At 45.1% G+C, this 14,115-nt stretch overlaps 2 protein-coding genes across 2 annotated transcripts; one reads left to right on the top strand and one right to left on the bottom strand.

Moving 5' to 3' along the window:
* The first annotated feature begins 670 nt into the window (after nt 1-670).
* Nucleotides 671-3,719, top strand: LOC112874290 (tRNA:m(4)X modification enzyme TRM13). Its single transcript, XM_025937528.1, has 9 exons — nt 671-873; nt 951-1,025; nt 1,104-1,400; nt 1,481-1,718; nt 2,270-2,327; nt 2,511-2,597; nt 2,677-2,808; nt 2,997-3,135; nt 3,385-3,719. The coding sequence occupies exons 1-9, from the start codon at nt 752-754 to the stop codon at nt 3,605-3,607; spliced, it is 1,371 nt and encodes a 456-aa protein (XP_025793313.1). The 5' UTR covers nt 671-751; the 3' UTR covers nt 3,608-3,719.
* A 113-nt stretch (nt 3,720-3,832) lies between these two features.
* LOC112874289 (squamosa promoter-binding-like protein 6) lies at nt 3,833-9,703 on the bottom strand. Its single transcript, XM_025937527.1, has 11 exons — nt 9,111-9,703; nt 8,502-8,683; nt 7,647-7,934; nt 7,325-7,554; nt 6,304-6,378; nt 6,122-6,229; nt 5,926-6,043; nt 5,666-5,807; nt 5,414-5,558; nt 4,730-5,320; nt 3,833-4,486 (listed from the first exon to the last, which is right to left on the bottom strand). Exons 1-11 carry the CDS (start codon nt 9,701-9,703, stop codon nt 4,049-4,051), a joined length of 2,910 nt encoding a protein of 969 aa, XP_025793312.1. The 3' UTR covers nt 3,833-4,048.
* Nucleotides 9,704-14,115: the final 4,412 nt, after the last annotated feature.

Genomic DNA, 14,115 nt, shown 5'->3' on the forward strand with positions numbered 1-14,115 from the left:
CATCAAGTTCCAAGCTTTGGCTGCCAGTCGCCGGCCGGGCCGGGACGAGGCCATCGCGCGTGGCCGGCCTCCCCCCTCGAGAGTCGAGAGAATGAAAGCCTCCCCCGTGCTCAACGCACTCGAGAGGCGGCGCAAATCCGGAGTTGCTCTCTCTTCGGTCAGGCCTCCAGCAGAGGCGGCGGAGGCGGGCCGGCGGTGGGACTCGCGATCGCGAGGAAGGGGATGACCATGTGGCTGGGCTGCAGATACGTAAAGGGGCTTTTCTGCTAAAACGCACCAAGGGCTCTGAGGTCGGTCTCGATCTGGACCCTATGTAGTTGATCGAACGGTCACCGTAGGACCAAATTCGGTTCGCGATTATTAATCGCGATCCAAATTGAAGTCCATTTGAAGAGTCTCGGATACAGTAAGGTTCTATGTGTCAAAATACCCGCTCGCCCTTTTCCGTTGCGCTCATCTGGCCCGCTAATGTTCGATCGCACGGTATCCGCGCAACCAGATTTGGATCGCGATTATCAATCGCGATCCAAATCGGGGTTCGTTTCGGTGAACTTTATAAATACTAAGGGCTCAAGTGTAAAAGTGGCAGCACCACTCTACCCCTCGGGCTAATCTGAACCGTTACTATTGGATCGTACGGTCACTATGTCTCTGCGCAGACTTCCCGTTTCTAACCTGACCCAACCTCCGGCGCCACTGTTTCGTTCCTCTCGCCGTCTCCCTCTCGCCGCCGCCGCCGCCGCCGTCAGAGATGGGCCGTACTCCGGCGAACGGAAAGCGCTCACCGCCACCGCCTCCTCCTCCAGGCCGTTGCCACTTCTGGCTCCCAAGCAAGCGCCGCCACTGCGCCAACTCCTCCCTCCCGTCCTCGCAGTAAGCTACTCCGACTAAGCTTCTTCGCTCCTCAGTCTAACCCTTGAACCCTGACCCTGGTCCATCCTGCTCCTCAGGTACTGCGGAAACCACCTACCCGAGTCCGCCTCTGGCGCCGGCAGCCGCGTCCCGTGCCCCGTCGACCCCTCCCAGTAAGCCCCACCACCACCCCACTATTTGGATTGGCTCCAGCACCGCCGCTAACCCCCGCATTCTCTTCTCACACGCAGCACGGTGCTCGAGGAGAATCTGGAGGCGCACGTCGGAAAGTGTCCCCTGAAGAAGCAGGTCGCCGCGCTCGCCGCGCAGCCGTACTACTCCAAGGGCATCAACTCCGGCGGAGCCGAGGCCGGCCGCGGCATCACGTCGGCGGAGAAGCGTGCAGCCGTCTACAGGCTTACGGAGGATGAGTTCCGGGGTCTGCTTGGTAAGATCCGATCGGTGCACGCGGCCGCCGCCGTGGCCATGCGCGAGTCGTATCTGATCACCAGTGCTTGCGACAAATGGATGGGTGGGCAGGTCGATAGGTGGGGGAATTCACCATTTTGGGAGTGTAAGGCTCATTCTGCTATTGGGAAGTGATTTCTGATGGTGGATTCGATTACAGGAAGGTGCCATACCAAGAGAAGCATGTCGCGCAGCAGGCGTCCATTGTTGGGAACATGGAGGAATTTGACTTGCTGCGCAAGGGTAGCACTGAGGTGGTCGCTGGGGAGAATGTGGCAGCAAGTGCTCAGGCGGTTGTGGAATTTGGAGCTGGAAGAGGGTACTTGACTCAGGTGCTGGTGGACTGTTATGGGATTAGGAACGTGTTCCTGGTTGAGAGACGGTCCTACAAGCTTAAGGTCCGTAAATCTAAACAAATTATTATGTTTTCGAGATAAGATCCACTTGATCTGTATTAGTGGCTGCTGTTGGTTACTCTATTTTCCAAAATGCAGCTTAGCTTTTACAAGGCTGAGACTTTCCATCATAGTTAGGCTCAATAATCAATATTTTGTCTCTAATTTTTGCAAAGTGACATGTCAGGTTTTGCAACCTCTTGAATTCTTGTAGTTTTATTATGCTCAATGTAGGCTGTATTTTGCAATTGAATGTTAAGACACATTGACTTGTGTACCTTCTTTAAAAACATTGATTTTTGTACTAGTGTAATGTAGTTGTGTCATGTTGTGGGTTGTTTCTAGTGATGTGAATTTGTGATTTTAACTTGTTATTCTTGTCTGAATTTAATGCCGCTGCAGTTAATTGGAGTCATTTCTAACATTTTGGATAATATATTATTTTTAGAGCAAGCTTGATTGTATTGTGATTTTTTTTAACATCTTAGCAGCTTACTGTTATGCTAAATCTAATTTTGCCAAGATAAGTTTTTTTAACCACCTAAAATTTCTAGGCTGATCGAAGCTTGCGTCAAAACGAAGGTGTTACCTTGAAGCGTTTGAGAATTGATAGTAAGGTTTCTCTTTCTTTTCTGTATTTATTGGATACCGAACATAATGAATTTCGAGTGGTTTGGAAGTACCTTCGTAACTGAATCTTTTTTTGTGTGTAACTGACCTGGTTCATTTGATCATTTATGGTCGTACTTTCTTAAACAAATATAATCACTGATAAGGAACATAAACACAATGCAGTTGAGGATTTGAACCTGCAGGGAATAGAGGCATTGAGGGGACTTAAGTATCTAGCAATTGGAAAACATCTCTGTGGACCCGCAACAGGTTGTCCAAGTATTTGAAATTCATGCATTCGTTTTGTGTTGAGAAAAGTTTATCTAAGAAAACTTGTCTCCATTGTCAGATATGACCATGACTTGCTGTCTCCCTGAACAATATGACCAAACAGAAGAAAGGGTCCATGGCAAACGAAATCTTCACGGCCTTGCTCTAGCTACCTGCTGCCACCATCTTTGTCAGTGGAAGCATTACGCGAGTAATTTTCTTTTCTAAGATTGCTAAGCATTTCAAAAAAAAGAAAATGGGATGTGTCTTTCACTTTCACCTCATTTACATAAAAGTTTGCTGTTTCTTGAAAATTATACCAAATCTGTTTAGACTGCTTGCCAAGTAATTTGTTTTCTTAAACTGCTTGCCAATTAATTTTTTTCCTTATTGCTGCAGATAAATCTTTCCTCTCAGGACTAAGTATTACAGAGGAAGAGTTCCATGCCATGACATGGTTTAGCAGCTGGGCTGTGGATGGTGATCACAGCTCCCCAGATTCCTATGTGGAAGTTGAAGACACGTCTTCTGAAATCAGGTTGGGAATCATTAAGCATAATTATCCCTTGGGTCTTGTCTGCATTTTCTATTGTCCTTAGAGATATTCTGTTCCAACCTTTAGTCTCGTCTATGCATCTTTCCTGGTTATCTGAAGTTTATTTCAGTCAACATTTAAATTACTCCCATAATCCACACTCTGGAATTTTGGCTACAAGACAGTGCATTGCAAGCTTGATATGTATAATGTATTTGATGACTTTTTTGTGTGTGTTGGACTACGGTGCAGAGAACCAGAGAAGCCTGATCCGGAGAACATCGGAATTGAGAAGATAATCCGAAGTATACCGACAGGGGAGAGGGCCTCTTTGGGATTCATGTGTAAAGACATCATTGATACCGGGAGGCTGTTATGGCTTAGACATAAGGGTCTAGTTGCAGATCTTGTAAGCTATGTTCCATCAAACATTTCACCGGAGAACCGTCTACTAATCGCAAAGTGTACATCTTGATTGGCTGAATAGGAAGTGCGTGTGTTTCAGCCCCCCACGAAAATGCAGGAACTTGAATTGTAAAATATCGTTTCCACAAATACAGATTTTGAGAGTTTCGAACTCATTCCAAGAGCCAATATTATCAGTTCTCAACATGTAAACATATAAGGACAAAATGTCAACATATATACAAACAAGAACACGTTTTATTCTGATGGTTCACAAAAGCTCCGCAAAAGAATGAGTTCTACAATACAAAAAATGGATTAATGGAATCAAAGCATGTTAGGTTGTAAATATAGTTGATATTGACGATGTGTAAGCTTACAGCAGCGACAGGATACTACTTTAAATACAAAGGAACTTCTTCACACGGTAATTATGTTCCTTTGATCTTAGCCACCACACTAAAGCTCTCAACTTACAAACAGCAGCTAGGCTTATTCCATCCTAAAACTTCTACATGGGTCCACGCTCCAGCAACTCCCATCTGAATGTGGGTGCGGCATAAACCCTGGGAAAGGTGTGAAGAAGTATGCCCACACAGACACAAACCACGGCAACTCCCATCACCGTCAGCATTGCTGGCCGGTAAAGGAAGGTCCTTGCCCCAGAATTTGGATACACCCGCGCTTGTTGGGTGCAGAGGAGGCAACGTGGTACTGATGCAGACATTGGCGTGCAGATCTCGAGGCTAACATCACCAGGCTTAGCACCATCAGGTATTACAGAGCACATACTGCTTGGAACACCGAGGACAACATGGCCTTTGCCAACATGCTTATCAATCTTCTTGCGGACAAGATTCAGGTAAGCATCATTGCCTCTCTGCCGAGCATAGTCTTCTGGGGTAAAGCCTGTTTCGTCCCGTGCATTACTCCACGCACTAATTCCAACCTGAAAGGAAGTCATAACAGACTCTATTAATAGGCTAAAAATAAATGTGACTTCTCATAATTCACATCTTTATCACTTCACAGTTTAATTTAAGTGTATATGTCTGCTTTAGTTAAAAGATCAAAAGAACGATAATCTACAGGTTTCTACGGATCTCCTGTTGTAAGTTAATAAAGTTAGGTCAACTTGAGTTGGTGGGGAAAAAAAAGGAGGTAAAGTTCCAAGAACTAGAAAAGAGAATACCAGTCCAGGATCATCTGTCAGCGCATCCAACACATCCTCAGCATCACTAGTGGCAGCTGCTATATGAAGGGGGGTAATTGTTAACGGGCCCAGAGCATCAGGTCTGAATAGGTATGTCTGTGCAGTTCCCTTTGAGTTTTTATTCGGTTTGTATCTCAGCAGAAACCTAACCATTTTAACAGACTTCGTTCGGACAGCAGCGTGCAACAAATTTTCTGAAAGCACCATCTCTTCTGGAGATCGGGATCCCACATCAACAAGGCCAATAAATAAGAAATCTAACAGCATTTCGACCACAGCACACCACTCCCGCTCCATGGCAAATATACCAAGTTTCCTGAATCTCCACATGTTAAAAGCAGATAGAGGTGTATCAGTTTCATCCTGTTTAGACATTCTGTTCACTCTATGAAGAAGCCAACCCAACTCATTTAGAAACTCCAAGGATTGGTCCCTGGCATTATCATCAACAACTGCATGCTCATTACTGGAGGACTCAAATATGCTCTCCAGCTCAGAAACCTCAGAGCATACATCCTTCTCAGCAATTATAAAGGGGAAGAAGCCATTGCTAAATCCACTATCTTCGACCTGACATTAAAGGTGATATTCAGGGGGAATTCAAAGTTTCATAAGAGAACTGGAATCGCCATAGCATAAGAAAAGCTATATAACAATCTGTACCTCTATAAATCCTCTTCCCCTTGTACCAGGGATGGAACAACAAAAACTGAGGCATTCGATGTCCCTATCCTTGTATTCAGCATCGTCTGCTACAGTATCTGTGTCTTCCTGGAATATACAACGTCCTTCGTATGAACAAATTACCCTGCAAACATGAGCAGATGGTAGCTAAATATAGAATAAGCTGAACGAAACATCAAGGATTAAACTACTTCATGAATAAATTAATCTAAATTTAAGATGATGAAGTACCTTGAGGAAGTACTGAGTAGGTTAAAGCCTTCTACTCTGAAATTTATTGTTGCAGAATAAGGTGCAGCAACTGGTCTGACACGTAAGATCTTGCAGTATTGGTGAGAACTGGGTGCCAGTGGTCTGTCCAACATAATTTGACCTGCAGCAAGATGAAAGAATGAGCGTGATAATTAACAAATTTCCTACACAATGAATACAGAATAAAACTTGAACATCAGCATAATTGTACAAGTGCTAAGCGCATGGGATTGGCTCACCATTGTGCATAAAAGCTAACTGTCGTCGAACAATCACAAACACCAAGCCTGATGCCCAAAAGTCGCCATTGGAGCTATTCAAAAGCTTATCCAGGTGCAGGCTCATATTATCAGAAAGCTGCAGAAAAGGCCGTTAATAACCAAACAAAAAAGGGGCACTATTTTGACATGAGAAAAATTAAGAATAGAAGCATACCTCTCTCCATGCAGACTCAACTAGCCGAAGATATACTGTTAGAATAATGCAGCCAGGTCTAATATAGCTCTCTATATCGGTAGGGCTACTTGACAACCAACCAAGAATCTGAAAATTTAGGGTTTAAGTGTTAGGTTCAGGATATATTTTCTTGCCCTATGCTGAGAGAATGCATAATTTACCTGTGACCGCAAAACTGGAGGTAAATCACTTGGAACTTTGTTGAAAAGCTTGAATACAATCTTATCAGTCCGGCACTGCAAGCAGAATAATAAGAATCAGGAGTTTCACAAGAAAAAAGAGGGCACCTAAGCATAGTTAGGTGGTGCAAATCCATTACGAAATACTATGGTAAAACTAGTATCTTGGTGTATATGTGAGTGCTACCCAAGATTATGGCTCTTAACATGAATTCTCTCCATGCATAAGTTTCCATAGATGTCGGAAGACTGTCCAATTCATGTTAGACCTTTTTGGGTGTGTGTGTGGTGGTGGGGGGGGGGGGGGGGGTGTTTTGTATGGCCATTTTGGCCTTTTCCCTTCTCTCTTAATGCAATGATACGCAGCTCTCCTGCATTTCTGTACAGAGGAGATGCAATGAAGATTGCCTATCTGATTAATGTATTTTGAAGAGAAACTTAATTTTTTTACACTTCTAGATTTGGATCTTGGGGGTTGAAGACTTGTTTGTGCACAGTTCCATCAAATTTCACAATAGCAGATCTTTTCTGCTTTAGTTCTTGACAGCAGTCAGACCTTCTAGCAAGGGTATAAAAAAAAAATCAGGTAGGTCTAAAACTCAGAAGGCTGAAAGAGTGAAGGCAGGAGTCATTAACTCCCTAAAGCCAAGCACGGATTCCCAACTAGTCCTGCATAAACCAAATGTATTTGACATCTAACTCCCTCATAAATGTGCATTGAAATTCTCTGTCCAATTCAAATTCCAACCTTGAATATTCGCCACCTAAGAAAGTTGATTCCTGCTAACAGTTGGATGTGCATGTATATATACTATCGACTATTCCAATAGCATATTGGCAACTAGTGAGTTATCAATTTCCCATTAAAGATTTGCAGTAAGTCAAAATATGTTTCATCAATATATAAAACTACTACTATACAGATCGATACGTCGTACAAGAACTCACAATCTACCCTTTAGCATTCTTTTTATGAAGCTGTTGCAAGGAATAAAAGACAAACCTGAGCATCTCCATTTGAGCTTGACAATGATTGTGTTGATGTTGAATCTGAATTGCCACTAGTTTGTGGTGGACTTTGAGTAGAATCTTGCTGCATCCATGATGCACAATTAGGAGAATCAGCGGCCTTAAAAGCAGGTGTAGGTGAACCTTCTTGCCCATCCTCAAAGCCTTCCATATCGTTGCAAGTGTCATTCAGATCAAAATCCTTAAGCTTGCATGATGCAGGCTCTGTGCAGGCAGAGAAGAAATTTAAGCTGAAATTGTTAATCAGAAAACAATTTCTGAAGGTTTAACAATGGACCAATGGTTCTACATCATACCTGGAGTTACCACCACGGTAGCGTTTGATTGTACTGGCACAACAGATGATGATGCCTGTCCACGATGACTACCATTCACGAAAGGCAACTTAGAGTTAGATGGCCCCGCAGCCTCTTCTGCAGCATTAGCTGTTCCAGAGGTTCCAGCATTTGATCCATTTTGCAGGCTTTGATATGCCTCCAGCAGTTTACAAAGTTCTTTTGGCTCCAGTGATTTGGCAACAGACCCTAGGTTCTTCAAAAGAGTGGATAGCAGCTCCTGGCTGTTTGAATCCTGAACACTGTCAGCTGCAAGTACAATTCTAAGAGTCATGTATCTTCCTGAATATGACCATATGAGTTGCTCGGCAGGCTACTAACTATGCTGATAAGAGTGCAGTTTGGGTGCGTTAATTATCTTGGAAATGAGCTTTCACAGGCAACAAGAATAGCAGTAAATAGAAATAATTTAAGGTCGCACAGCTTGCAGATTCTGTCAGGTGTAAGATGCTAAATTGCTCAATATGATATTCTACCACGTAGCTGCTGGAGGAACTTACTATGAACAATCCAAGAAAATAAACATTAAATAAACCAATATATGGAACTTCCAACACATATAATACCATGTAACACGCTTATGGCCTAAAACTATTGAATTTCCATCAACATGTCAAATCTAACAAGAACTCATATACTCTTGAAAAACAGAATATGATCACTAATCTTGTCCTAAATCTATAACAAGAAAATTCCATTAAAACGTTACTAACACAACTTCATAAGACTAAAGAGCAAATAAATTATACAAGTATCAGAACCTTCATATGTAGAATAGGAAACTGCTTATGTGGTATAGCAAGTCAGCAAACTTACAGTTCAAATTAGCACAAATTCCAATAAGGCTCAACAATAGATAATTGCTGACTTTGTCCTCAATTGAAGCAGTCCCACCAATTGCGATATCAGGGCGGGTTTTCCTCCTCCGTCTATTGTGGCCTGCTAAACGTCGCCGGCAACTTCGCTTCCCTTCATCGAATTCTTGGAGAAGGTGAAATCTACACAAGAACATGTATAATAATTACAGAGAACTTGGGGATAAAATGGTAAATATTATTTTAAGTATACAGTGACACAAACGCATTACTTAAGAACCGAAGTTCCAATCATTAAACTATTTAACCACTTGGTGAATGTTCTGATCTCTAAAATTTATAGTAGAAGTTTCCTTGCAAACAATTTTGACTTAAATATTGCCATTTCAGTCTAAAAGTGATAAATGTGACTTCTCATTTATTTTCTTCTACAGCTGACAGATTATGGTGATTCTCAAATATCACCGGTTGGAAAACAACATCATGGTCAGAGTTTGCACGTCTAAAATCTGTGTCTGGCTGCGCTAAATATAGCTTGCATGTGATACTCTACATTCATTCAACTATGAACAAATAATTACATGTATAGCAGCGGAACCATAAAACTAACCTACTACATTGCTGGCAGAACCTCTGGACAGTGTTACCGACAACAGCGGTGCTGGCCTTAGCATGCATCTCGCAGACCTTGTGCCGGCGGTGGTAGTCCTTAGCTGCAGTCAGATCAGCCCCACAGCCCTCAACCTGGCATGCCGGCCCATTTGAGCTGCCCCCTTGCACCCTGATCTTCTTTCCATTTCTATCATCCTCGTTTACATCACTGCTCTCCATCACTCCAACACCAACAGCACTACCCCCAATTCTCAAGCTCAGCGACCTGCCACCGTTCACAATCATGTCCTGATCCTCCCTGTCATCATCATCAATTACCACCACCCTTTTCCTCTTATCAGTGTCGCCTCTATGGCCACCATTCCTAGCCACCTCTGCCTCGGCTTCCTCGGATGATGATGGCGAGCTGTTCAATCCTGAGCCATTCGCCGCGGCAGTTGGCACCGGCGTGGCAACAAAGCGCTCACTGTCCCAGTTCCAGTCGTTGAGGTCCCAGCCAAACACCCTGTTCTCACGCCTGTTCAGGTCAAGCTCACCCAGCCCGCTGCCGTACAAGTGGCTGCTCTGCGCGCCGAGCCTGGCGGCCTCCATGTCCGCTCACCTGCCAAAACCCTAGATGAACCTCCGATCGCAGCTAGCCTCTTGGACTCTTTGAAGGAGAGCAGCAACCTCAGGAGCCGAGAGATCTAGTCGGCTCCCCTCCCGCTCTGGAAATCGACGAACGTGACGCCCACGCAGCCCCGGATCCACACCAGAGAAACCCACATGCCCTCACGCCTCCAACTCCGGCAAGCGAGAATCAGAAACACCACCGCCAATCCGAGCTCATACGGCGCGAATCACCGAAATATTCCAGTGAAAAAAAATACTGACGCGAATCAACAAGACACCAAACCGAGCAAATTGGCAGCCCAGGCCGCAGCTTCGGGGACGAATCGAGCTCCGGAGCTGACGAACTGGGCGAATCCGGCGGGAGACTGGGGAATTCGGTGGGGGGAGTTTGGTGGGAAGGCAGCAATGGACTCGAGGTGGGGAGCAGGGGTGGAGGGGAAAGAGCAGAAAGGCAGAGACGGGGTGGCATGTGTGAGTGGGGAGATGATAGATGGGGACTCGTAGCGGGGTGGCCTAGTAGAAATAGAGCCGCCACAAATTGCACGCCGCACCCCCAGCGGCTACACGACAATTGGCACCGAGCAAAAGGGAAATTAGTGTGGTTAGCCAGCTTTTGCAAAGGTTTGATGCAATGATCATAGGATCTAATATGTCAAGATTGTACTTGATAGGATCTTACAGGTCAGAAAGTATTTTGAGATTTTGAGTAAGAATGGACTCTAAATACCGTTTAGTTTGAACCAGTAAGACCAGAGGATCTATTTTGTCAAACTGTACCAAACGATAAGAGAATCAATTATGTTGTAATGACCAGAGGATCCGTTATGTCAAATTGTACCATAGATCCTAGAGGTCAAATTGTACCATAGATCTTAGAGGTTAGAAGGTACGTGTGGGAGCAATTTTCAAGTTGCGTATTTTGAAACAAGTAAGAGAAGCGAAGCGTCCAACTGTAGACGTATGAGATAAGATGATGACCGGAGGCATTAAATTATATACGACATTTGTATGGTGAGTAGTTGTAACGATCTAAAGGGTTACATGATGTCACAAGTTCACAACATATATGTGGCATATAAAGTCAAAGAAAATATAACATTTAATTACCGTATTAATACGTGTGCAGTAACTCTTTTTTGCGAAGCTAGTAAGGAGCATGCACATAGAAAAGAGCATGAAAAATTAATAATTTAATCATCTTTGTTACCACAGAATGCGCACTCGTATACCTATCTCAAATTAACTTGTAAAAGTTCATTGTCTTGATAAAGACATGATTTGTAATGTAACTCTTGACACATAGCTAAGGAATGTAGAAAAGCACCTTGTTGTCATTATCACAAACTGCTTCCACACATCTCTCATTATTGCGTGCCTCTCACCTCTGTCATTATATGATGTATACTCTTCGCTCTTGGAACCTCGAGGCTGCAACTTCTTACCATGGAAAAATTAGATATCCTTTTTTATCCTGTATTGAATGACTTCCAAATAGATCTAAACATCATGATTACAGCACCGTATTTGCCATAAGCTTCCTGCCATGTAGCGCTTCTAAACAACTCCATGTGGCACCAAAGCATAGGCAAAATTGTGCCAAGTATATTTTTTCCCGTGGAAAATACTCCATATATATACGTGTACCTACTCTCTGTTTCATAGCAAGGTAAGATAAGTACATGTATAAAGAACAGTCTATTATTGGCGGTGCACGCTCCATGTGTGTCCATAGCACAAGCTCCCTTCCACGGTCATTTCGACATGGCTACTCGTGTGCCATCAGGCCACCAACTGTACCACACGGCTTATAGGTAGCAAATTCACCTTAGCCGACCCGATCAATGGACTCACCCTTTGTGGCGATAGCTATCATGGTTGCCACAATCAGGGAGCCGCACCAGCTGTGTAGTTGCTAATAAGAATCCCACTGTGGCCTCAAGATTATATAGATAATAATGCATGCTGCGACGGACGGTGATTATATTAGTACGATGACAAGCGGTTGACTACAAGCACCACATGTCGCTGGCGCGCGCGCGCCGTTATTGCCATAAGTAACATAGGTTAACCAGCTTACCAACTACCGCCTCGTCCTCCTGGTTCGCACTTAAGGGCATAATTTGGGTTGTCTTTATCTAGCATGGCAGGGACTGTGCACACTCTGAACTGGAGTGTTTATATGTCTGATCAAGTTTACATAAGTTTTAGGAGTATTTGCGTCTAACGACCTGGTAGAAAGAATAATCTCTTTTCTTAGAGGAAAAGTGCGGTCGTCAGAACAATGATTCCCCATCGTCGTATGATGAGGACATGCTAGGAGTATCCTTCTAGACTCCTGACGGTCCATCATTCACTGCGAATGAATGAATATACAGTAGTAGTTGAGGGACACGCTTTCTCGGTCAATGTGCACGAGCGTCAAGTCTACGGTGTCCCGCTCAAGGGCTCAAGCATGTTGCGTCTGTTCGAAACCGAGTGATGGACAAGTGGTCAGACTTTGAATACCTGCTGACCATCGACTTTTTTTTTTCCAGAAATCTGGGTCTCAAGCCAATTTTTGTTTTCTTCAGAGAAAAGATTAACGCTGATCGTAGTTTGGAGTGGAACTGAACCAAGCAGCACCTGGGCTGGGCACTAGATTGAGCGCCATGGATTTCTGTGCCGTTGCTTCGTCTGAGCAACTTTCCCGAGGAGTATCTGGGTGTTGTCGGGAGTAACACTGATCAGCCAGACGGTCCTCGTCGATCGGCGTGTCCCGTTGCTGACTACAGCGAGTTATGGGTCCATGCGCCCGTGGCCCACACGCCCTTCAGTGCTCTTCTTCTCTGCAATGGGCCACAGCTCCCAATGCAATCGAAGAAGCCATTAGCCGCCGTTGCATAGTACAGCACAACAGGACAGGACACAACGCCTGGCACTTGGCCGGTGTATCTCCACGGGGAAAAAAGCCCTTGCTCTTGCTCTTCCTCCTCCTAATTCTCATCACATGATTGCACGCTTATTAATCACGTCGAGAGTCCTTTCTTTTGTTTCTTGAAAAAAAAAGTTGGGGGAGATCCGTGATTCCAGTGTCTCTGTCCGACGCCACGGCGACCGGATGATTGCTCTCTGCTACTGCTGCATCCTGCTGCGTGCTCACTCCGCGTGTCGAATCACGTCAGATCATCATCATTCGTCGTATGATTGGCTGGCGGTGGTATGCGTCGCTGCAGTCCTCGTATGATAGCTAGACGGGTTCAGCAAGTACGACAAACGCAGCAGGACGTATGACGACTAAATTTGTGGAGAGAGATGAGTAAGCTTAGCTGGAGGAAGGGGAGTTGCATGTGGCCTCAGTGCACGGTCTCCGTTGCCGGCCGGCCGGTGGTTATTTTCCTTACGGGAGAAGCTAGCTAGGACGACGGCCGTGGTCTCGGGTGTCGTCGGAGCTGGACCACGCAAACGCAATGCGTGGGTACATGATGGCCCAACACCAACGACAGACGCGAGCACGCAGATGCCGGGGATCGGAGGGCGACAGATGAGTGCCGGCGGTCTCGACCGCCGATGAGCATCTGCGCGGTGGCGAACTTGGCGACCAGCCGCCAGCCGGCCGATGACTCAACGTCGACGTAGAGTCGTAGAGAGCAGAGCAGCAGCAGCAGCAGCTGATGGTCCCTTCCGTTGTTTAGTCGCTCTCCTTGCTAGCGATCTAGCATATAGCTTGGGACGACGGTCCATCGTCGTTCTTGTGGACTTTTAATCCCCAGTGCGGTACGCGCGCCGATTCATTTCAGCGGCACCAACCAACACATGCCACGATAGAATTGAACGCGACCCGTGCCCCCACTAGATCGAAGAAGATAGCAGGATTTTTTTTTACATGGACGACCCGTCCATTCGTCCGGACCAAGGAGAGGAGATAGATAGATACATAGATAGATAAATAGATATATGCCATTCGCGTACAATAGTTTAACGCACAGGCATATATCAAATATTGGAGGCGAACGGTGAGCAGGCTCCCGACGAGCACGGCGATGCGGGATGCCGAGAAGATCTCGACGGCTAGGAGAGGATGGCATCGGGGCTTCTAGTGAGGAGGCCGCGAGGGGAACAGGGCGAGATGAGAGAGACGGGAAGAAGAGGAGTATCACAGGACGAGACCGGCTGGATCGATTTGATCCAATCGATTAGAATCGATTCGGTCAGGGGCAAAATCGTCGGATTAGGTACCCTGTAAAATGAAAATGAAAAGAAAAATCAGAGAAATCGAGAAAAAGGGGATGAAAACCCTTGAATCGAAAGAATTTGCATGTGGGAAATTATATTTCGAAAGCTTTGCGAATTGGATGTTAAAACGCGTATGTGTATTCAGTGTCAAATATTAAAATTTTTCGGAAGTACAAACG

This window comes from Panicum hallii, chromosome 9, assembly GCF_002211085.1.
Source record: "Panicum hallii strain FIL2 chromosome 9, PHallii_v3.1, whole genome shotgun sequence".
NCBI lineage: Eukaryota > Viridiplantae > Streptophyta > Magnoliopsida > Poales > Poaceae > Panicum > Panicum hallii.

What these genes read in the sequence shown, in the direction of transcription:
- LOC112874290 (XM_025937528.1), top strand. Translation starts at nt 752, where the DNA reads ATGGGCCGTACTCCGGCGAACGGAAAGCGCTCACCGCCACCGCCTCCT. An exon ending in GAAGCGTTTGAGAATTGATA is followed by an intron (nt 2,328 to 2,510) that starts GTAAGGTTTCTC and finishes AACACAATGCAG; the next exon opens with TTGAGGATTTGAACCTGCAG. An exon ending in TCAGTGGAAGCATTACGCGA is followed by an intron (nt 2,809 to 2,996) that starts GTAATTTTCTTT and finishes TTATTGCTGCAG; the next exon opens with ATAAATCTTTCCTCTCAGGA.
- LOC112874289 (XM_025937527.1), bottom strand. Translation starts at nt 9,703, where the DNA reads ATGGAGGCCGCCAGGCTCGGCGCGCAGAGCAGCCACTTGTACGGCAGC. An exon ending in AATTTGTGCTAATTTGAACT is followed by an intron (nt 7,935 to 8,501) that starts GTAAGTTTGCTG and finishes TTGTACTTGCAG; the next exon opens with CTGACAGTGTTCAGGATTCA. An exon ending in CTCCAGTTTTGCGGTCACAG is followed by an intron (nt 6,230 to 6,303) that starts GTAAATTATGCA and finishes CTAAATTTTCAG; the next exon opens with ATTCTTGGTTGGTTGTCAAG.